This window comes from Diachasmimorpha longicaudata, chromosome 13 (genome assembly GCF_034640455.1).
Source record: "Diachasmimorpha longicaudata isolate KC_UGA_2023 chromosome 13, iyDiaLong2, whole genome shotgun sequence".
In the NCBI taxonomy this organism is placed as follows: domain Eukaryota; kingdom Metazoa; phylum Arthropoda; class Insecta; order Hymenoptera; family Braconidae; genus Diachasmimorpha; species Diachasmimorpha longicaudata.
In genome coordinates, this window is record NC_087237.1 from 38,542 (window position 1) to 62,207 (window position 23,666).

The window sequence follows — 23,666 nt, forward strand, 5'->3', positions numbered from 1 at the left end:
GAATACAATTATAAAAATTGTAATGACAATTACACTCTCTTAACGATGGTTTTTTTATTTGCAGATGCGTCACACTGGCGTCAAACCGTACGAGTGTCGTGTCTGTCAGAAGAGATTTTTTCGAAAAGATCATCTGGCTGAACACTTTACAACCCACTCGAAAACATTGCCTTACCACTGTCCAATATGTAATCGTGGATTCCAAAGACAAATTGCAATGAGGGCACACTTTCAGAATGAACACGTTGGTCAACACGATATGGTCAAGTCCTGCCCACTCTGCAACTATAGAGCAGCTACGATGAAATGTTTGAGGCTGCATTTTTTCAATAGGTGAAGAGGTTTTTCGTCAATAATTTCCAAATTATTGCGAATCCCATGAATTATTACAGCATATGGATGTTTTCGATTCATTTATGAAAATTCTTCACTGACTATTATCAATTGGCTGATTAAAATTTGAATCCTCTCATGCTGTCAATTGTATAGTTGTCTAATTGTCTCATACTCACTCTTAATATGCACATGAGCAAAGGTGACTTTAATGGATATTTCAAAACTTAGGGAAGATATCAAAATTTTTATATGAAATTTTAAATTTCATTTTTATTTGTTCGACATGGTGGTACAATTATGTCGTTAGTTCTACTAGGTTTCAAAGCCGAGAAATCAGACGTAAAAGTAACAGACAAAACAAGATATATGCTTTTTAATTCTTAAAAAAGTATTTGGAATAAAGGAAAAATCAATTTTACTGTTGTGATTCCAAATTTCCTATGATATGAAATTGTGAAATTGGATTAAAAAATATATTTTCTTGTAGACATGGAATAGATTTAGATAATCCAGGACCAAATAGTTCGTCGTCCCTACTGAGCAGTTGCTCCCCGAGCGAGGCAATGCCATCAGCACCACTATCTGACAGTGGTGACAGTACGGGTAATCGCTCAGCAGATAACGCTACACCGCCGATGCACTTCTTGACTCCTCACGTTGAAATATCAATACCGTATCCGGAGCAGGCAGCTGGCCAACGCAATCCCAGTCCAGCACCGTTGAATGGGGATAGTCCAAACAGTCCCCAGAGCGCTGACAGCAATAGCAACGCACCGAGTAGTAGTCATCATCAGTTACCTATCAATAGCACTATTCATCGGTAATTATTGATCCAACATTAACAAGCTTCGAGTGAGAAAGGTGATGAAATATCGTTGAGATTCCAAAAATTTGCCTTTTAATGAGTTTTTGCGGTCCAAAAAATTATTACCTCTACTCAAACAGATTTAATGCATGCTAATGGCTAACTGGATTAGAAAATGTTTTATAAATAAGGATTTTATTCAATTTTAATAGTTATTCTACTTGTTGGAGTGTTTTTCATTGAGTCACGACATTTTAATTAATAATAATCCCATAACCTCAAGTTATACACTAAAAACATGCAGGTTAAAAGATAGATGAAGTGAATAATAGAAAAAAAATTGATTAACAATAATTTTATCTATTTATGAAAAAAAATAGAATTATTTGTTTACTTGCGGAATTTTTGCCAGCCAATTCCAAATCTTTTGTTACTTTGGCTCTAAAAATTTTGTCATTTAGTCCCTCCATTTCCTTCATTTTTCAGGAGTATCGGTGGTAGTGAAGAGGCAATAACGCCATCAATATCCCTGATCCCCATAAAACAAGAGCCAAACAGCAATGGAATGGACGACTCTGGTGCAACATCCAGTAATCATCCTTTGCCATCGCTCATAAAAGTTTCACCACTGAAATCTCTCCTGCGCGATGACTTGAGGCGTAAGCTAACAAATACAACAAATAGCAGTCACAACAATGGTACAACAACGATAAATTCTCAAACGCGTGGTGAGCCACCGACATCAACGAGGCCGGATCCCCGTTCAAGTGGTTTACAGTGCACCTATTGCAGAATAACATTTCCAGATCAAACATTGTATTTTTTGCACAAGGGCTGCCACAGTGAGAGCAATCCCTGGAAGTGTAATATTTGTGGGGAACAGTGCTGTAATTTGTATCAATTCAATTCGCATTTATTGAGCAAGAGTCATCAATAGTAACGGCGAGTAAATTAATGAGAGATATGTCATTCGAAAAATGAGGCTCGTTTGAAGGGAGAAAATCGTGCCTTTTTTTTATTATGAAGATGAAAATTTAATGAGGATTACTAATTATTGCCAATATTCACAAAACTCGTCCATCGTGATATGTCACCACACGTTTATGATCCGTCCAATAGGGCTTCACAGAGTTTAAATATTCCAAGCTCTATTTATTAGTTGTAAATGGAAAAAAAAATATTGAACGATTAGTGAATAGATGGCAGCGCAGGGAGCAGAAATATTTCTGAAGAAGAAGACGTACCAAAAATATTTCATAGAAAAACGTAGCGGAATCGCTCGGAAATGTTGTTGGATTTTTATCAAACATTTTAGTATTAAATTGAAAGTTATTTGTCAAATTCAATCGAAGTGTTCCGCAGCTCATTTGTGCTTGTGTATTCAAAGTTAATTTCTTAATAGGACTACTTCAACTGAAACACTCGGCGGAATTTGAACTTTGTATAATTTATTCAAGTACAATATCAGATGAAACTGAAAACTGTGAATTTGGAGAACAATTATGAAATCCATGTCATGAAGTTCCTATAGAAAATAACTCAATAAAATCTTGTGATGGGAAGATAAATTTAAAACGAGAACAATTAAAAAATGCAGATACAACTGTTAAAATGAATGCAGATTTAGAATAAATTCGTTGAGTTATTCTATGAAAATTTTTCGTCCGTAAAATTGAGGAACAAATGTGGTAGAGAACAAACCGTACTAAATATACCGGAAAAAACGTCGATCAGGTCTTGAACATGTGAATTAGATTAATTTGGATTAAATTTTTAAAAGTTATCAACAGGCTGACAAAATGCTTCAAAGTAGCACTGGTGCTGCTCACCTAAGGTCAGATTATTTTATCGAAAAATCTAGCGAAATCGATAGGCAATTTCTACTATTTATTCTATAGCGCTTCTATTGAACTTTTTATTAGTATTTAGACAATTCTTTCTGTCCGTTTTTTTCCAATGAAGTTACTTAATGGGAAATATTCTTTAGCAAAAATCAACCGAATTTGATTTTTCTGTACAATTCATTCAAAGAAAATTGAGAACCACACTTAGTGCTCTGCGTTTAAAAATAAATTATAGAATTCCTGCTGACGAATTCCTATAAAAAATGTCACACTCGAAAAAGCATGGTTGGAAGATGCAATTAAATATTCTTCGTTTAAAGAAAAATACACTAAAAAAATACGGAATTTCCGGTTGATCTCGGAAGATTCTTCGATAAAAATTGTTCGTGCATGAAATTAGGGAACAAAAGTTGTCGAGAGTAGGACGTACTAAATATACCTGAGGCAATGTCAATCAGGATTATAGCAGGTTGATTAGATTAATCTGGATTGAATTGTTAAAACTTAGCAACCAAGTTGGTAAAATGCTTCAAAGTAGCACCCGTACTCTTCACCTAAGCTAAAAAGCAATTCCTTGGTGCACAAATTTTGTTTGTCGACTGCGGCATTACTTTAATAAACAATTCCTCAATTACATTGAAAGAATTAAACGCGAAAATACAGAAATATCGCTAAATTTACCACTGAATTGCGTCAGAAGCTGAAGTGCATCTCAACTGAATTTTTTCAGTTGATGAAAGGATGAATGTAACACAGAGGCTTTAATAATTGATATTAATTGGTCGGATGGAGACAATGGGAATAATTTGTCTTTCAATGAATGAGAATGGAGAGACACGAGATAAGAGGAAGAGATTGATAAATTCTATTGGTTGCACCGATGCCCCTATTTCGATTAATATTTTATATATAAATATTTGTACAAAAGAGTATTAATGAAGTAATGGAAAATGTGAAATAAGTAAAATGCAAAAATTGGGGTATTTCACGTATATATTGGAGAAATTATTATAAACAAAAAGAAGTATATTTAATCGCGTCACAGAGAATTAAAAAAAAATGAAATACTGACACTTATATACACAAACACTGCTGTAAATGGTTGTAGTTATTTAATGATTATTCTGTATATCGAGAGGAAAATATTTAATATTACAGTTTTATTTATTAATGACTAATTTATTGTCTCGCATTCCAAGAAAACGTAAACAAATTCACACAGGATTAGGTTAATTGAGAGAAGAACAATACTTTGGTGGAACTAATATAATATATAGATTTACATACATTTTTGTTCAAAGCAGAATCATAAGAACTCACTTATCCAGCACTCGAAAGCATAAAGATCATTGAATGAGGAACTGTAAGAATTATTTGTATGGATATTTACAAGAATTATGAAAATTTCATGTAGAAAAATATTATTTCCATAATGTGACCTTGCTCGAGTCTTTTTAGATACCTTTACATAACACACGTGTTCATCATATTTTTGGATTGTTGAAAATGAGTGACAAGTGCCTGATATGAAAAATTAGAATTCAATATTTTCGAAAAAAGCATAAAAACGTGTAAAATTTCAGTTTGAGAATATAAAATATTTGAAGTGGACCACCAAGCGCGTTTACACTGTGATCAAGTTTACAAAGAAAAAAAGATAGTCTTAATGATAGAAAATAAAGGAAGGTGGTTACGAAAATATGATGAATGCACCCTCGTAAAAATTGAATCTGTAATCAATTAGAATGAAATAATAAGTTTGAATCGAGAATATATAAATATATCGAAATTTTATGAATTAAATTCAGGTACTCTCTAATTTTTGGATTTGAGAAGAGAACTCATTATCCCATTCTAATTCATTACTGACACAAATAAATGATGGAGAAGCCTTAGGTGCACACCCCGCCCACTTAATCATACGATTATTGAAAAGTTTAATTCTATTTAATTGTATAAGAATTGAAACAAAAAATATTGTTGATGTTACTACGGTGTAATGGGTATTAAATACATAAAAATGATGTATATAATTATGATTGCTGTCATTTGTTCGTAATTTTTTTGTAGAATGCCCATCATTTCTCTTAGCAAGTTATTACAGAATGACTGCGAAGCTCCTAATAATTGTCGCATTCGTCTTTAACTTGGACGATTTCTAATATTTTTCCACGATTCAAATTCGGGCTTATTACAATATTAGAAAAATAAAATAATTCTAAAATCTTTAGCAATGCAATGTCACCTGACGTTCAAAAGAAAAATAGAGAAAAGTGCTGTACGAAGAAAAAAATATGTCAAAAGTACTTGAATATTCTCAAACTGTTTTACCGTTCGGCCACTGAAATGAATTTCACTAAATACACAATAATTAGCATCCCATATTTACCCGTCGAAATGATGAATTAAAAGTTCTATTGACTGTATTAATTTATTGTCAATTCAATATTTCATTGATTTATATTACAATTGTTATTAAAAATCTAATAAAAAATAAATAATCATGAAAAAATTGTGGCGCATCGCCTTTGACTGCTCCACGTGTCTCGATGCTTGTTCACTCGAGGCAACGGGAGGCGGAAGGCAAATCATTCTCCTCCGCGTAATTCATTAACCATGGGGTTGAATGATTTCTACAGAGGCTGGCATACATTGTGTTTATAATAATATAAAAATCAAAAGAAATTTTATTTTCGCTGAAAAAATAGCTCATTCTCGAGTAGTTTTGTGACTGAGAATGCTCTCGATGTTCCGTTGAATCCGAGCAATTTGTGCCCGCTTACTCCTCGGCGTTTCCCCCTCTTCGATGTACAGGTTTCCCCCTGTTTCCGGCCATCCAGCCACCACGGGAGTTTCTCGCTTCCGGTCTGTGGGACAAAGAGAATTAATTAATCAACTTGTTGTTGTCATGATACTAATACAGTTGTCAACAAAATCAGAAAATCACAAAAACCGTCAAACAGAAAGCTTCCATTCGGAAGCAAAAACCAAAAAAAGCAATAATCTCACGATTATAAGCTGTGGGTCGAGAAACAGCATCCTTATGAGAGAAGCTGTTGAAGATTCGGCCTAAAGACCCCCAGGTGGGAAGAGCCCAGGGCTCTCCCATACATTCTGAGTCTTATTTCGAGAACCAGAAATCCCCTCTTTTCGGCAACTGCCAATAATCTGCCTTCATAACAAAGTTTTCACTGGAGATGTGTAAACAAATAGAGATGCTAAAGTTTCAAGGGTTTTTGGAACCCTCAAAAAAAGAAGGCCCGAGCTTCATATCAAGAATTTTCGTGGTGACCAAGAGCAACGGCGACTTTCGCCCCATTTTCGACTTAAGAGGGTTATACATTCACGTTCCAACCAAAAAATTTCGGTTAATCTCTCATCATCAAATTTCAGAGTTTCTTCAAGATGGCGACTTTATGACCAGAATCGATATCTCTCAGGCATACTTCCACGTATCAATAAGAGGATCACACAGGTAGCTCCTTCGCTTGATCTACAACTGGGAGTTGCTCCAAGTTAATGTTCCAGACAGAGGAAACTCTGAAGCTTCTGACTCACCTCCGCCGGGTGGTCAATCTGGAGAAATGTGACCTGATTCCGAACCAGAGAGTGAATTTTATGGCATTCACATGAAATATCAAGTAGAAACGAATCCCAGAGGTTTTTGACGGAATTCAGGTACCATGATAAGAAGCTCGATTCAGGCTCACAGCAGGGTCACAACGTGGCCAGATTCTGGGCAAATCTCTTCCTTTATCGTACAGAACAATTTTAGACCATAAGTCTGCGGCCACCTTTTGCTCCGGCACATCATAGTAATCGATCTCATCGGAATTCCTAGTTCGACAGGCCCTAAAAGCAATATCTGTAGCTACACCTAGGAAAATCAAAACAAACATTTGGGACGCGCAGCTGCTTTTGAAATGGCTCAGCCCTCCGATTCCTAAATTATCACTTTTCGAGTTATCCGGAAGAACTGCCGCCTTGCTGCTTCTGATTTACTTTGGTGAAGCTACCGACTCTGGTGACAGCTAATTTTGTAATTGTGGTCAATAAACCTAGTGGCATTTATTACAGAGAATCGCGCTCATAGCACATGTATCATTCAATATAACATAGCGCGATACGAACTGGTGAATGAAAGTCGGACGGAAGGAGTCGGTTTCGTGAAGTGGGAGGGGAGTTTAATAAACGTATTATATATAAACAGGGGAAGAGTAGGAAAAAAGAAAGAAAGAGACCGAGCGGTTCAACCGAGTTTCATTATTTCCTGCTGCCACGTATATGTTGGACACAACTATACGGATTGTGTATTTAATTCAATGCACGAAACACGCGTAACCGTTTTAATCCTACCTAGACCGGTCATTCAGCGTAAATTATCATTAATGAATTCACTCAATTTGATTTTCTCTTTTATCGTCATTAATCCATGCGGTTTCCAACTGAAATTTCCCTTTTACGGATTCTCTCGCTTTGTGGCATAGGAGGACATGAGGCAGCAGACAAGAGGCCAGAGGAAGCGATAGATAATCTCTCAAATCAGTTCCTCATCACATTCGCGGATTCCCGAACTCAATTCAAATGTGAACATTCTTTCAGCTCTACTACAGGAATATTGCTAATACTTGGTATGAGAACTGTAAACTTGTGAGAGAAACAATAGTTACTATTAATCGTATTACAGCCAACCGTTCCCACTCAGGAGTCACCTTGGAAAGAGTTGAAATAATCAATGATCCCAGCTGCTGCTGCAGAGCAGCAAGCCACAAATTTGATCACGTCCTTTGACATTGTTCTAAATATGTAGACCGAAAACAGGTATTAGTTGACAATTTACGTGCATCGAAATGTACGCGACCCGTTACGATTAAAAAAATTGCAGATGCAACTGATAAAAAATATACTAAATTTATTTGTAAATATCTGAAAGACTCTAACTTGTGAAGTGAAATTGAATTAGCCCATAAAAGAAAACTGTCAAATAGCTAGTGTAACGTCAATGACGGTGTCAATAACGCATTATACGAGTTACGTCATTTTCAAGTAATAACAATAAAAAAAATCCATGCGGTTCAATTCCCCAATTCTTTTCGTTGGTTCATTCTTGAATCATATAATTAAATGGAGAACTAGATAGGATCAAGAAAAAATTGCTGTTAGAATTGTTTTTATTTAATTCACTTTCACTGCACGTTATTCAATTATGAAACGTTTGCCCAAAGATTTTCGATAGATTTTTAGTATCGCCTGTGGAACTAATTCTAATAACTTGTTTGTCAAATGTGTTGGTGAAATCGTAAATTGGCCTTTAACGGTTGTTACGACGTAACTAAGCAGAATTTTACTATGTTTTTTAGATGGAAAATATCACAATGCCTACTTTAGCAGGATTCACTTTCTTCTACTAAAATTGTATTTTAAATAAATGATCTGTTAACTGCAATTTTTTGGAGCTTACGTGAAACTGTTTAGAACACTTGACAATGAACTGTGTGCTTAGTTGCAAGGAAAGTTATCAGCCTCGGTTAAAGAAATTGTATTCCCAGGTATCTTTACTATTAATTTGGTCCTATTCCGTGTAATAGAGGCCAGGACTGAAAAATCCGACCGATGAAACGGACTATCCCCAGAAAAATTACTGTTCCCTCATTTACTGTCCCCATTTAATTTTTTGGGCGGTTTAATATTTTTTTGGGGGGTCATGAGTCCACTTTTAATTGATGCAAAATGTCGCACGACTTACCACTCTTTTAATTATTGTGGGACGCAGTTTAAACGGTTTTTGGGTTACTATTTTGGCGAGTTTCCGGTCATTTCTTTATCAATTTTGATGTTGTGAAATGAGAGGAGATTGAGTAAGACATTTTGTCATTTTTGGGTTCGGTTCCAATGCCCTTCGCATGTTCGTTGAAGGTTAAATGATGAGATATTTCACACCTTATTAATTTCCTAATTTAACATCGGTTTTATATTAGTTAATAAAATTAATGTGAATGTTTGGTAAATTACCTAATAGTTTTTCGAGATATTGGCACCTTGTTTCAGGATCCCCTGGACTCATTGGGGCGCCTGCGCTGAGCTCAGCCAGCTCAGCCTTCACCATTAAATTCAACCTCGCTGATATCTCCTCAAGACCAGCTGGAATAGAGAAAGAAAACAAGACCCTTAAATAATGTGAATTAACTCGAACTGCCTTCTTTTATGAATTCCTGGTATATCGCCGGTTTCTCCAAGGGGAGAAGAATTTCCCTAACCAGATGCTCGAAGATCTGACCTGCTCAAAGTGGAATGAATGGGCGTTGATTCATGCCAACGGAATTTCAGTTTTATCGTTTTAGAAAAACTTGAGAATTCCATATTTTTCAGCTAAAGATTTTTTTCATTGAAAAAATGACTGCACAAGAATTACCTAGCCTGAATATTGGAGTAGTTAGAATTATCTTAAGAATTATTATTTTTAGACACTATATAATCATTTTCAGAAAGAATAACTGTGACAAAAACGAGTCGACGTAAGAAGGCTCCAGAGAGTCTCCACCCAGTTTCCATAAACATTAACAATGATTCCATAGGAAGAAAGAACAGAGAGCTCGTTCATTAGGTGACATATGTTCTTTTGGTTTTTGTGACCAGCCTTTCGGCTCCTAAAGCGATCTGTAGAGTACATACGTTTCTTCCTCATGGCAATTATAAAATAAAGAAATTATAATAGTAAATTCACTGTATTTTATATTCAATTAGACTCCTTTGGCAATACTCAACATTGAAATCTCTTCTTGAAATATATACTTTTCGTTCGCGAATGGGAGCAGTGTATTGGTCAAATTAATCATTTTAAATTGCTTGCCTGCAAATAACTAATTTTGGGCTTGGAAGTTCGAATGTAATATTATTCAGTCATTGTTTTTAGCCAATAACGGGAAAAATCATTGTTTAAATAAATCTAATTGTGATAAAATATTCTACGGACGTTACGTTAATGGGGATTGATCATGAGATGCGCTACATCATCCATTGTGGCAGAAATTCATGTAATTAAATATAAAAAATTATACACGACAATTAGTCACCTTTGTACGTAAAAAAATAATTCAATTTTCTACGACAAAATGAAATGTTTTGAGACATTAGTTGTAGGTTTTTAAGGGGTACATTTGATACATGCATTCTTTTTCAGCTTGCAAAGTCATGCTTGCAAGCTGCAAGCATAGGGAGCTGTTTTTAAACTGGCAATCTCATTTTTCACCCCAATGAAACTTGCTCGCCTTCATGAGTTGTTTTCAAATACCTCATCATTCATGTCAATTCCTTCGTTTTTACTCGGAAGATTCAGGTAGAGAACCTCATTTCGCTCGAGCTGTGAGGGACCATCTGAATGGAGCCTTCCGGAATCATTCGATTGGTCGGAGTCTTTCTATTCCATGACCCCCACGATTATCAAATCTTATGCCATTTAATTTTACTACCTGTGACGCTTCGTCCAAGACGTTGTTTATGTGAAGCGGTCGACCTGTTGGAAATTGTCGCTGCAGGATTGAGTGCTGTTTGCAAATCAACGCTCACAATACTGTACTCATGAGCGCATGAAGTTCCAGACATATTTGCGCTATTTTTGTCCTTTTTTTTTAACGCAAGGGACGCGGGCAGACTTTACCTATACTTGGTACATTTTGGATCACGCTAAGAAAGTTTGAATACTCAGTATGGCACCATAATTCATTTCGAAGGATTTAAGGAAATTTTGAGTTAGATTGAGTTTGCGATTCGAGTTTAGGCTTCCCATTTTATCTCAGGAAGTGACCCAATTCAGCAATCTTTTCAGAATTGTGTATTCCAAAGCTAGATCCCCCATTTCTGGGTGAAGTGCATAATTAGGACAACGCACAGGTAATCGCAATAATTTTTAACAAAAATAGAATTCCGAATGGATTATTACTTCTATCTCAGTCAAATAGACCATTTCTTGCAAGAGCCTTGAAAAGCTACACTTGGAGAACCTTACACTGAACAAAAATAATAAGTGAATCCCAAAAACATTTTTTTTTATAGTAGCAAAGAAATATTTTTTTAGAAAGTAATTAATTATTTGTCATTTTGATGGTATTTGTAGTATAGTAAGGCAATAAATTTTTCGTAATGGCTAACCTTAAGTTGATGCAAACGAATTTGCATTGATCCAGGAGAATATTGTTTTGATACGAATGGAAAAAATATTTCTGTGATTTTCACGCGTTATTGCTTTCGATGTACCTGCTCGTGGCTTAAATCTGAAATGTTCTAACAGTGGAGTAGAAATATCTCTGGTATACCATACGTGCCCGGGAATGCATCCCTATGCATAAACACACGATACATATATTTTACGAATTGAAACAAAATAAAAAACACATCAATGTAAATAATCACGCCATTTCAATCTCTCATGGGATATCATTATGCATTCGACAAATGTTGCCGAAAATCACTGGCTGTATATGATTGCGTGATCAATAAGAAAGACAGAGGCAAAGCTTACACGAAAAAAGTATTTCTTTCCCGTCATATATCTTTTTCGAATGTTAACGAAAAAGAAGGAGCATGAGAGAACCTCAAGACGCACCGCCTGTTTGTACTCAAGTGTCACGTGCCATCTGGACACGCTCGTTGTGTGGTTTACGACGAAAAATTTTTAACATTTGCAAACGTTTCAGCCTGAATTTTTTATTTAATCTAACTCTCCCACAATCAATCGTTTGAATTAAGAGTGGGTCCGGGGTGACCACTTTTAGTATTTTAAAAACACAGATGACGTCGACACAAAACTATTCATCCCACGACAATTAGGTCCGTTTTTATTTATTTATTCTCATAATCTTATGAACTATCTGGAAAGAATCGTTCAAAATATTGATTCTTAAATTGTTATTTATCAATTGCATCATGGATATTTTGTAATCGATGGTTTTTTGATATGTACGATTTTTTTTGCGCCGTTTTTATGTTGCGAATTGTCTAAGAATACTTATTTATTGGGCAATCTTTTCGTGGATTATTGGCTTGTTGTAAATTTATACATTGGACATTGGTGTACGGAGAAACGATCTATTTGAGACTGTTACTCATCTTTACAATGTGTCAATTGAACTTTAATGGCTCTAATTGATTTTTTTGGGAAATATGATAATAATTTTGTATGGGTGTATCTTATTATCGTTGACGGTTTTCTCAATAAGAGAATTTATTTTTAAGTAATTAACTTTTGTGTTCTTGTGCTGTTTTTTATTTTTTACGATTTGATTATTGGAATGAATTTTTTGAGAGTTCAATTTGTTTGGACTGAATTTAGCATCGGATGAATTGCCCGGAATGAGTTCACCTAAAGCCGAGAAGAAAACGGAACCCCAATTTTTAAAAATTAAAATTTCAAATTATATTCTTAATATAATATATAATATAAATACATTTATGTATATAGCCCAACTATGTACCAGAAAAAATGCCAAAAAATTTTGCATGTTTTTTTTGTTGCCGAATGGAAGTTCTGTAGCCGTTGTTTCCTCTAGGCAATGAAATGTTTGGTATTGCAGGAGGGCTGCATTGGATTATTAATTCATAAGATATTTCACTTTATATCAAAATCGATTGCCTTGAATATTTCGAAAACTATTCAAATTTGTTCAATGTTTCACCTCTCAAAAATTTTTAGTCTCGATGTACTTCAACTCAATTAACGAAAATATGTACATCCATTTACATTTGTAAGCTTTCAGGATATTTCGATATTTCTGTTTTTTGCCAAAATATTTTGGTAGTATCAACGTAGCGAAAAAATGAATAATTAGGTAAGTGTAATTTCTTCGAAATTCTAAAATAAAATAATTCGTTATATATTCGATAGGAATGTTGTGAAAAAATCAGTAATAAACTCTACACAATTATCAAGATTCTTTAATCAAATAACAAGATGTTTTAGTTGCTTTTTCTATTTACATCTAAACATTATAAATATAAATCAATAGGAAAAAATGTTGTAAAAAAAATTGAAAATCTCCCCGTCAATTTATTGATGGTAAAGAAAATGCATGCATTTCAATAACTCATCTGCAGTTGCCCGCTTGTTTTAAAGGAATTACCTTTCAAACAGTAAAATTGACCACGATTTTTAAGATAATTTTTCTCGAATTTTTCCCTTTGCTAAGAGTCAAAGTTTAACAAGAATGGACTCAATCCCATTGCCATCGACGTTTTGTCTCGCAGTATCGATTCATTTATTCCCTCATGGAGTCACGGGCAATTATGAAAAAATAACATTCCTTCTTGTATTGTTTTTAAGGTTGATTATACGATACGTTCACATAACATGTAGCGAGGGCTCGTATATGATACGAGGACGGGAAGTGAACGGCGTTGGGTTCACGATAATATTCTCAACGCACCGTCGCCTCGCACCCATCGTCACTTCTTGGAACTAACCGGGCTTTTGACTCGTAATTACGATTCTACGGATTCCGACATGCTCAAATGGTATTTCATCCCCCTCTTTCGGCCATCATTAATGTCACTATTAGCGTGATGGTTCGATAAAATCGTGACGTATCGATTTCCGTCCGGTCCGGTACTGTCCCGACAGTACGAGGATGGATAATAATTTTTCCCCTTTTTAATTTCCCAGGCAATTGGATCAATTTATTGAGCAATAAAGAGTGAACAAATGGCGGAGAAAACTAAACATGGCGTTTGACGCGAGTCAGTAGCGTATATTGAAACGTGAGACAGCATATCCGGGCGCGTTAGGTCGACGCCAAGGTGAGGAATAAGCCGTGGTCTTGCATGGGAAATGATAAAATATCTTTTAAATCCGGAGAAACTCTTTCAACAATACCGCGTATTTAATACTCTTCGTCATTACCCGACAGTCTGGAGGGTCAGAAAAAAATTCATTGGGCATTTCAAAGCCACATCTGAGTTGAGAAAAGAAATATGAAATTCCGTCACGTTTGAAAATTCGTCAAGTCAGAAAAACGCATGTCACCGATGTGACGTCATTTTTTTCATGCCATAGTTTTTCTATTCTTCGCGCTGTCATTTTCAACCAACCAGTTTCATATAATTTAATGGCCATTAATTTTGTGGTTTTAAAATGTTAGGAGGACATTTGGTAACTACCGATTAATTTGTGTTATTTAATTTTTCTTCAATCTCAATTCATCCAAATTGGATTAATCTAATCATCGTTATTTTTGTTCTGGTTAGAAATATTTTTCTTCTTTTATCTACAAGTTACACCCCGTAATCAAGAAGATTGATTATAAAGGTTGATAAGAAAAAAATTCGGTAATCAAAACAAATACTCGAAGCAAAAGTTATTGAAAATTTCCTACACATCATAGAAAAATCTCTCCAGGAATTTCTGGAAATTGTCTCAATTTTTTCCACTCATTCCGGTACATTGAGAGAAACAACGAGTGAGAATCAAATAAATATTTCTTCCGATAGTACCAAAACAATATTTTCCCGAATCAATGTAAAGTCGCTTGCTTCGATTTATAGATAGCTATTTCGAAAAATTTATTGTTCTGAAATACCACAATTGCAATGAAAATGAAAAATAATTCATGTCTTTGTCAAAAGTATTCTTGTGCCACTATTGAAACAAATATTTTTTTGATTCACTCATTTTTATTGCTCACTATATTGGAATTCTATTGATTGTCATCATTCAAGAATTGAGATTGTCATGAAATCACAATAAAGAAATGTCTTGCCAATTCCCACTTGAACTACTCCGTTTATATCAAGTAGCTATTGCAGTAGTGTGAAAATCGAGCGTTTCATGACCTCTGAGCACTTTCTAAGAAGTATTTGCAAGGATGTTCATTCGCGTGTGTGTGATGTGAATAACATTCTGCCCAACGATTTCTCTAGACAAAAACTGTTGGATTCCAGGTTTATTCGCGTCTTCAAATCATTTCTCACCAACATTTCCTTAGCAGTTTTTTGGATTTTCTAGTAATACGAATGAATTCATTGAAATCTTCATATAATGTTGTGAATTAAGGAAAAAAAAATATATCTTATGAGAATAGCTTTGGACAATAGTAAATTAATTTAATAATGATTATTTTTCCCATCCAAATCTTGGCCAATAGGATTGCACCATTCGACGTTATTTTGTATAGTCAACACGGTATTTCAGCGGATATTCTTGAAAATTACACTGGAAATTTTGCATGTTGATATATATAAAAAAAAACAAATGTTGAAGTAACCCTCAATTGTATCTGACAGATTAAATGGCAATTCGTTGAAAATTATGTCTCATGGTGCAATTCTATCGGCCAAGATTTGGATGCAAAAAATAATCCCCCGAATACCACTCGAACTTCGAAATTATCTGATATTTCCCTCAAGGTTCCCTGCAAACAAATAAGCTCGTCAAGTTTTCCAGAAAAATCACTCGCGCTTCGCGCTCGTGATTTTTAAACTGGAAAACTTGACACGTTCATTTGTTTGCAACGAACCTATCGGGAAATATCCGATAATTTCGGAGCTCTTGTGGTATTACATGCGATAATAGAACAAAACAGGGTGAACTAATGTTTCGCAAATTCTATTCGTGTGTTTAGAGTTTTTTACCTCCGATAATTTTTTGGTATTAGCAGCCTTTTATGTTATGATAGCTACAAGTGTATAAAATTTTAACTCGCTATCTCTATTTTTTGGCAATTTATGACAGTCACAGAATTTATGACGATAAAACTTAAAAACGGCGAAATATGAAAATTTCACCTGAAAAAATGTGGATATTTCGATCAATAGAGATGGGACCCAGTGAAACGATTATTTGAAAAAAAAATGAAATCCTTGCTCAGTTTTTGAGATATTGAGGAAAAATTAAATTTACCAAAGGTGCTCTATCCCAGAAACTACTGGGCCGATCGAGCTGAAACGACGCATCAAAGTAAAGGTTAATGATGGCTATCATAAGTTGAAAATTGTGATTTTTAACTACAAATTTTACCATATTTTTTCGCAATTTACAATTAGAATATCTCAAAATTAATCTCAAAAGTTGCGAATTTTTCCACACATACACACAGAGAATGATGTAAAAAAACATCGTTTTTTTCGCGTTTGATAACATCCTAGATAATTCGCATTTGAAATTAGAGAATCTAAAAATCGGTCAAATAGAAGGTTTCTATTCGGAGGCAACAACGATCGACCATCAATTTACAACTTCCGTCAAAATATTAATTATTAACTTGATTGGTCAATAATCTTTTTAAAGTCTTCCTTTTTCGCCCTTCGTAATTAAACGCTTAGATTACGAAATATTCATGAAGCTGCTTCGACTGATCCCCAATGAAATTATAAATTAATGAATTCACCGCTCCCCCCATCCTGAAAATATTCATCCCCATCTCATTGAGACATTAAAGTATTCATCCCCATCTCCAAGAACTCCCAACGTAAAATCCTCCTCTCTTCTGCCTCGTTTAACAACCTATGATCGAGATAATTCATCATCCAATAAAATGGAAAAAATTGACTCGTCAATAAGAATTCTGTACCATTTTACCACTTCAGTCCTGAATTGATCAATTGTCTCTATTACCTGGCTCAAAATTCCTCTTCATCCGTCGCCATTGCCGGACGTAGATAAGGGCCGAGCATCCGGCAACCATGAAGAATACTATGCAGGCACACACAGCAAGCACAAGAGCACTAGTCTGCCAGTCCCACGGTAATTGATCGCAGTCATTACTCGATCGCCTCTCCTTTGTCTCCTCCGGCGATATCTGCACAATTAATAATCACTATTCACTAATTATCGAACTATTAATACACCACGAAAACCACAAACATGGTTGAGCGATAAGATGCATTCAAAAAATGTCGATAACAAGGGGAACTAGTTAAAAATAAACAACGTATGGAAGTGATTGTCAGATAATGGCTAGCTAAAATAAATTGATACCACAATTTTTCCAAACCTGCAACCTACTAACCAACGTTTTTTCCACAAAACAGAAATATTGAAAAATCTCGAAAACTTGGTGACTACCAATACACATACATATACACATACACTATACATATTTCAATTGGTTGAGATAGAAACTGGCTCAGCACGAAATGGAACTTTATGAAAAATGGCTAAATCGATCGACCTGACTTTTGGAACAGACTTAGTCTATAGTAATACCTGTTATTTAACGAAATTTGTTCTTTCTCCGAAATAACTTTAGCCGTTTATTTCTTTAATGTTTTCGAAATGGGTGGGCCAAGTTGAGCGTGCCCACATACATACATGTTGCTCAAATTTTGTATTTTTACCTTTCAGGCCATTCCATATAATGTCGCCGTCAAATTGGACAATCCGAACATTTGACCGTCACAAAACTACCATTCGGAAGCAAAAATACCTGAGTGTAAAATTTTTAGATGAAGAAATTCTTTGTTACTGGAATAATTTTGCTGTCCTTGTTCTGTTTCCTTGGGTCTAAACAGAGTTGCATGAGTGGAACCATTGTTAATGTGAGTCATCAGGTTCACCGTTGCATTCTGGATTGAAATAACCAACTTTCAATTATTCTCGAAATCTTTATCCGAAATGAGGACTAAAGTAAATGCTCTAGATATCTTCCTGATGGCTAGTTACTGCTGATGAGAGGGTTCTTATAATAATGAATTATTTTTAAGAGTGAGGCTTTTGAGTTGGTGTCATTTGAGGGTGAGAAGTAAGGGTTAAAGGGTATGAAAGGAGAAAAGCTCAATGTGGATGATTGGGTAAGTATGACCCCTAGGGGTTGGCCTTATTAGTTGGAGTTGGAGTGGGAGTATTGAAAAAAGTCCGAGATTAGGGATTTGATGGGAATTGCGGAGTGATGTTCTGAATCAATTTATTACGGTAATGCGATAAAACAGTTGGGAGTTTGGAAATGAGAAGATGATAAACGGGAATGAGGATTTATGGAATGGGTCAGATTTTCGCAACAGATGGATAACTTATTTTATTACATACTAACTGCATATCTTACATAGGAGATAGGTAACAACCGGGTGGTGTATCCCTTTTGTCATTTTAGTTAGTTTCTCTAAGGAAATTAATCGTAGCGTTTGTACCTTTCCAAGCCTATGTATAAAAGCATTTAAAACATTCATTCACAAGTTTAACCTTCCCTTTTAGTGTTGTGAATTGTATGACTTAAAGGGCCATTCGAAAGGGTGTATAAAAGATCCAAAGACCATAGCTCTGGTCTTACTATCATATATTTTTGCTCTAGGCTTTTTGAGTTGATTATTTCAATGAGTCTTTTTTTAGAGGTTATTTTTTTATCCATTAACATACCTGCAACTGTTGAGGATCGATCAGGCCCTCCTCATCATCCAGACCGGAGGCACTCAGCTCCTCCTCAATTTCTCGTCGACTCTCGCGCGCCCTCAGGGTTTCCGGTCGTCCCTCGACGTCAGAAACCCGCCACAGCATCTTCTCCGTGACATCTAACCGCTGGTTAACATCGACTTTTCTTCTGCTCCCCAAGAACGACCAGTCCAACTCTAGTGCCGATAGCGGCCCACAAATGGCATCCTTGTGAACTGCACAAGGGCTTACGGTGAATTCGGGAGCGCATTTCGTGCAGGGAGTGCATGCAGATTTTTCTGTTGACCAAAATTCCAAACCATGCTGACATAATTCAGCATTTGGTTGGGATGAGTGCAATTCACTTGATTTGATAGCTTCCAGAGTACTGAGCAATACCAGGCTCACTGTCAGCAGCCTGGAATATACCTCGCTCGGCATCACCTAGTGTAACAATGAAATCAATCGTTAATTACTTGAATATTCACATAATTCCTCATAATTGCTCACGTCCAAGCTGTGTTAACACCCCTAAATATTATTGGACAAAATATTATGCGAAGATCATATTATCATGAACAATAATATTTTTGTCATAAATTATATTTGTTGAGGATATTATTACATAAAATATGATGTCGACTTAATACTAGTCACCAACAATTATGGTTGTTATATGGTCGGTGAGTAAATATAAATTGCATATGCATATGTACAGAAATGATAATTATGCCGAGAATAAATCTTGGTTTCCTTCCTACTAATCCAAAAATCTTATCCAAGAATTTCCTGTGGCGCAAGAGAATGTGGGGCGCTCTATAAAATTTCCCGCCCTACATGTGGACAATGTAGAACACTTCGCGGTTTTGCGTGTGTTCATTGTAATATTGTGTTTAGTAATATTTTCGCATAATACTTTGTCCCGTAATATTTAGACGTGTAATCCCCAGCTGCACTGAAAAACATTGAAAATTTGACCAATTTAGACAAAAACATTTCTATGCCTAACCGCTTGAGGCAATAGTTAAGCCCACTGCCTCGCATGCGAAAGGTTTAGCGTTCAAAACGCGGTTGGGTATATGAAGAAAAAAGTTTATGAATTTTGATAGGATGATTGCGATAAAAATTACTGAGCTGCCTTACAATCTTGGCGCATACTGCAGCCCTGAGGAGAATTGCTATGCCGCCTAGTCAAATTTCTTTATCGGCTGAGAAAAGTTTCTACATCGGCCTTATAAAAATTCAAAGTTTAATGGGCCACGAGAAGATGGACGATAAAAGGCTGATGTAAGGGGTCCTATGATGGAGTGTAACGTCGGTAATAATCGGATATATTCGACGTTGATCGTTAACCAATTACAATGAGTTAACAGAAAATTGCTGTGCGTTACAGTAAAGAATGCAAAAGGCACAATAAAATAAACTAATCTAGAATTTGCAGGACGGAAAGGCCTCTTATCAGATTAATATAACTTATGGACGAACAGAAATAACCACTAGCCGAAATCAGTTAATCCTTTATCCGGTTTTGATAAAATTGACAAACGCAATCATCGACCTTGATCGTGTTTTCATTAATAAATATTAATCTTTGAGTGAGGAAAAATGTTCGATCCGAGCGACGCTTCTTTCATACTTCCGGTATACGTTATACGCGTTGTAATTACATCCGCAGTTAAATCGCAATTCCAGGGCCCACGTCATCGCTCTCTCTTTCAATGTCTTTTTTCACTCTCTCTCTCTCTCTCTCTCTCTCTCTCTCTCTTTCCCACATACTATAACACCAGTTGGGGGGATTTTAACGTAAGCATTTTGCGTGCGCCTTTCGTCTTTTCTACGTTATATGTACGTGTCTCACGTGGCACCGTTACGCTTTGTGATTGAATATATACCTTAATACATTCCTAGAATCACTTACAACTAATTATATCACACTATTTTTATATCAAATTAAATTAAAATACGATGGGTTATCATTAATTTTTTTATGAAAGAAGTTATGAAATACGGAAAGTAGTTACGAGTCTGAGGCATTTTTTATGGTGAATGGGAGGGAGCGAAGAAGTTGTGAATAATAAGAGTGATATTCAACATATAACGAGGGGCCTTTTATGACTTAGAATAGAACTTTTTTCATTGAGTTGCGCGGAATGAATATTTAAAGAAAAATTCCTCATTTTTTTATTGGAATTTTGTTTCAATATTTGATAATCAAGACTAGAGTGTTGGTTCCCACAGTAGTCACCATCACTGTAATAAATTTGTTGATGATTTCGTAGTCGTTGTAATTGCATTTTCGGTGATGCATAGTCAAATGAAATTTAAGATTATAAAAATTTATGAAATTTTCATCTATAAAAAATTCTATTTGTTATATAAAATCAATATAATTAAGGTTTTTGTGACGACCGATCATAGGGATTTCAAAGACAGTTGAATTCTGCCCCTTGAGAAGATCATTAAATGTCTAATTCAATTGCATTTTTAAATTTGAAATTTTGCTATCATTAATCAATTTTATTGTCATATAAAGTGGAGATTAGAATGTATTAAATAGGGAAAGAAATTATCTGACTTCTTAGTATCACAGTGGAGATAGATTGAGTATAAAGTTGGCGTTGGTAAAAATGTCAAACTTTTTATTAAGAATTTCAAACATATTTTTTTTATAGCGATTGCCAATCAATGTTTTTCGAGATTATCTCTTAATCAATTTTAATTTTATTGTAATCGCAGAAAAAATGACAACAACCCAGATTTTGCTTTATTACCCTAAATTTTCAGCAAATCTATTGATACCTCATAATCTCCATTGAATTACATTAAGTGAAGTAGTGAAAAAATAAAAAATGCAGAAATTTGAATTTGTGTCATTCGTAAAAGTTGAAGAGATTCCATTGAGAAATTATTCTACAATATTCAAGATTCTTGAAGCCCGGTTGGAGAGGGTCACGTGATCACAAATCGCCATCATAAATAAATGGTTAAAGTAATGTTTTTATTAGAACCCAACATAATTACCAGCCTACGGAAACAATAAAAGAAGTGCGGTAATTAGGTTCGGTAACAATCAAATAATTGTTTTGACTAAAATCGGTAATGGCAATTTGAGGTTATGTATCGATTTTCAAATAATCCCAACTGGACCTTAATGTGGATTATTTTCTCCAATATTTTAAGTGCCTATCTTTCGTTCAAACCCGAATGTCCCTCACTGCTTATAACTCCCGCCTTCGATAAACAAAATGAATCGCTTTGCGCATGAATATGATTAAGGTTCTGCGGACATTTTACAGTGATTTAAGGTTTGTCAACTTTAAAAAAAATGTGAATTACAAATCTTCCAAATTATATATTCGAGGGAAAATGAAATAAATGGATACAGAAAGAAAATGTAACATAATGCCTGTCAATAATTCACATTACAAGTTCCATCACTATAAATGAATAATTAAAAAAAACTCTTTTAAATCAATCTCAATTTCAGTCCCAATATTGAGCCGTCAAGAAGCATTTTAGACTCGTTTTGTCAATTACGTTCTTTTACTACGAACAATCTATAAAACATTAATTATGAGAATTGTAACAACTTCATTCATATTCACAACCTGCCCAGGAATCACTCACTCAAATTCGAATGCCCCTCCCATTTTATATCACCCACCGCTGCCGATAAACAAAACCATTCGCTCTCCATACGACCATGATTCAAATTTTTATCCAGCGCTGCACAAATGCAAAAATGAACGAGGTAAGAATAAATGTGCTTCCCAGGCTGTTTCACATGCCAGAATTCCCGAATTCCACTCCACCATTAACCAACACATTCACCCGTTAAAGAAAAAATGATACTGGCGTTACAAAAAATATAAATACCAATTAAAAGGTCAATGAAAAGCAATTGAATACGTACGATGTCTTAGGTAAAAGTATTCCTGCCATGACGTAATGATTTCCTTTACACAAATTCGAAAATAAGGGTCACAATAGCCAATAGCACGACTCAATGCCTATCCAAGGGTCTAGCATTGATTGTCCTCAATAAATCACAAAAAACTAACTGAAAAAAAAATCCCGCTGCTTATCCTGCCTGTTGTACTCAGGGGTACTGAACCGACACAACAGAAAATCACAGAAAAAATAATAATTCACAAAGGATTTAATAACAGAAATCACTTGCGACACAAGAATTCAAACTATCCCGACCATCTGATTAATAATTCAAAAAATAAACGGGAAAATAGAGAGACGTGTGTGGTCTTTAGTGGGTAACGTTTGGATGGGCGCTAGGAGAACTGGCGCGCGTTCGTCGGTCAAGCAGCAATCCCAACGCAGTATCCCATACAAAACGAGCGACTAGTTCGACGGGTTTCTACTAATTTCCGCCCACGACTAACTGGCTATACAGACGTGTGTGAATCGTGTGAATGCATCGGAGTGAGATGAAAATGCGTGGGGAGAGAGCGAGAAAGATGGAAATACTCAATGGTGGTTGTGCGAGCGGTGGGGGTGGTCGTTTGGTGGGGATTATGAGGAGAGAAGTACGTACTCGATGGCATTGTATCGATGCAACTCGATAATCCTATTTTCACTTTTCGATTTAGATACTATGTGGGAGTGCTCTCTCAACTTTCGACACAAAAATTTCGTTGGGTGTCTCATCATGATGCCAGTTAGGTATACAATGGATATTCCCCTTGGTTACGACTTTGAGAACTGGAGAGAGAATCCGTAAAACCTAATCTGAAATAGTATTTTTCACGCGTACGTCTGAAAAGCATTCATGCCTTTTATAATCAGACATTCGTGAGAATCACTGTTTTTTGCCGTAGCTATGATGTTATTTTACATGATTGTGAATGAAAATGCAGTCCTAATCAAGCGAAGCGAGATTAGAAACACGTTTTATCGTCCGCAATGACATAATCATAATATCATTCATAACTAGTACCCTAGGGATTTTTATTCGCGTGACGTGTCGGGCTTCGCCTACGGCTTTAACGCGATTAAAAATACCTGTGGCACTCGTCCGGAAATATATTAATTTCCTCGGTATTTGTTTCGACTCGATCTCTTCAAAAAATTGATGCTCTTCTTTTCTCATTAGATTGTTTAGTTTTTTTGTCCCACTGATTCCATTTTTCCAATTTTCCTTGGGTTACGGTCTGAGGGGGATGTGCGACATGTGTTGAGATTTCTTCGGGTACGAAGGGAGTTAAGACAGATCTCGTCTTCCCACTGCCACTCGCAACCTAGACAGGATATCCTGAAGTATTTTGAGCACGAAAAATCTCGCGTGTTATATCGGTGGTCTTTTTAAAACGCTAACTCA

At 35.5% G+C, this 23,666-nt stretch overlaps 2 protein-coding genes across 10 annotated transcripts in view; one reads left to right on the plus strand and one right to left on the minus strand.

The window, feature by feature from the left end:
- The window catches only part of LOC135168670 (zinc finger protein ztf-16), a 9,781-nt gene extending 4,763 nt beyond the window's left edge, over positions 1–5,018 (plus strand). For all 9 annotated transcript variants that reach the window (XM_064133075.1, XM_064133077.1, XM_064133067.1 and 6 more), the window contains 3 exons: positions 65–333; positions 824–1,156; positions 1,628–5,018. In XM_064133075.1, coding sequence (XP_063989145.1) covers positions 65–333; positions 824–1,156; positions 1,628–2,078 — 1,053 coding nt within the window. In that variant the 3' untranslated portion in view covers positions 2,079–5,018. The remainder of the gene's footprint in view (positions 1–64; positions 334–823; positions 1,157–1,627) is intronic.
- LOC135168674 (tumor necrosis factor receptor superfamily member wengen) lies at positions 4,081–22,734 on the minus strand. The gene is made up of 5 exons (XM_064133085.1): positions 22,248–22,734; positions 18,323–18,778; positions 16,586–16,769; positions 8,998–9,126; positions 4,081–5,852 (listed from the first exon to the last, which is right to left on the minus strand). Exons 2-5 carry the CDS (start codon positions 18,773–18,775, stop codon positions 5,695–5,697), a joined length of 924 nt encoding a protein of 307 aa, XP_063989155.1. The 5' UTR covers positions 18,776–18,778; positions 22,248–22,734; the 3' UTR covers positions 4,081–5,694.
- Between the last annotated feature and the right edge of the window lie 932 nt (positions 22,735–23,666).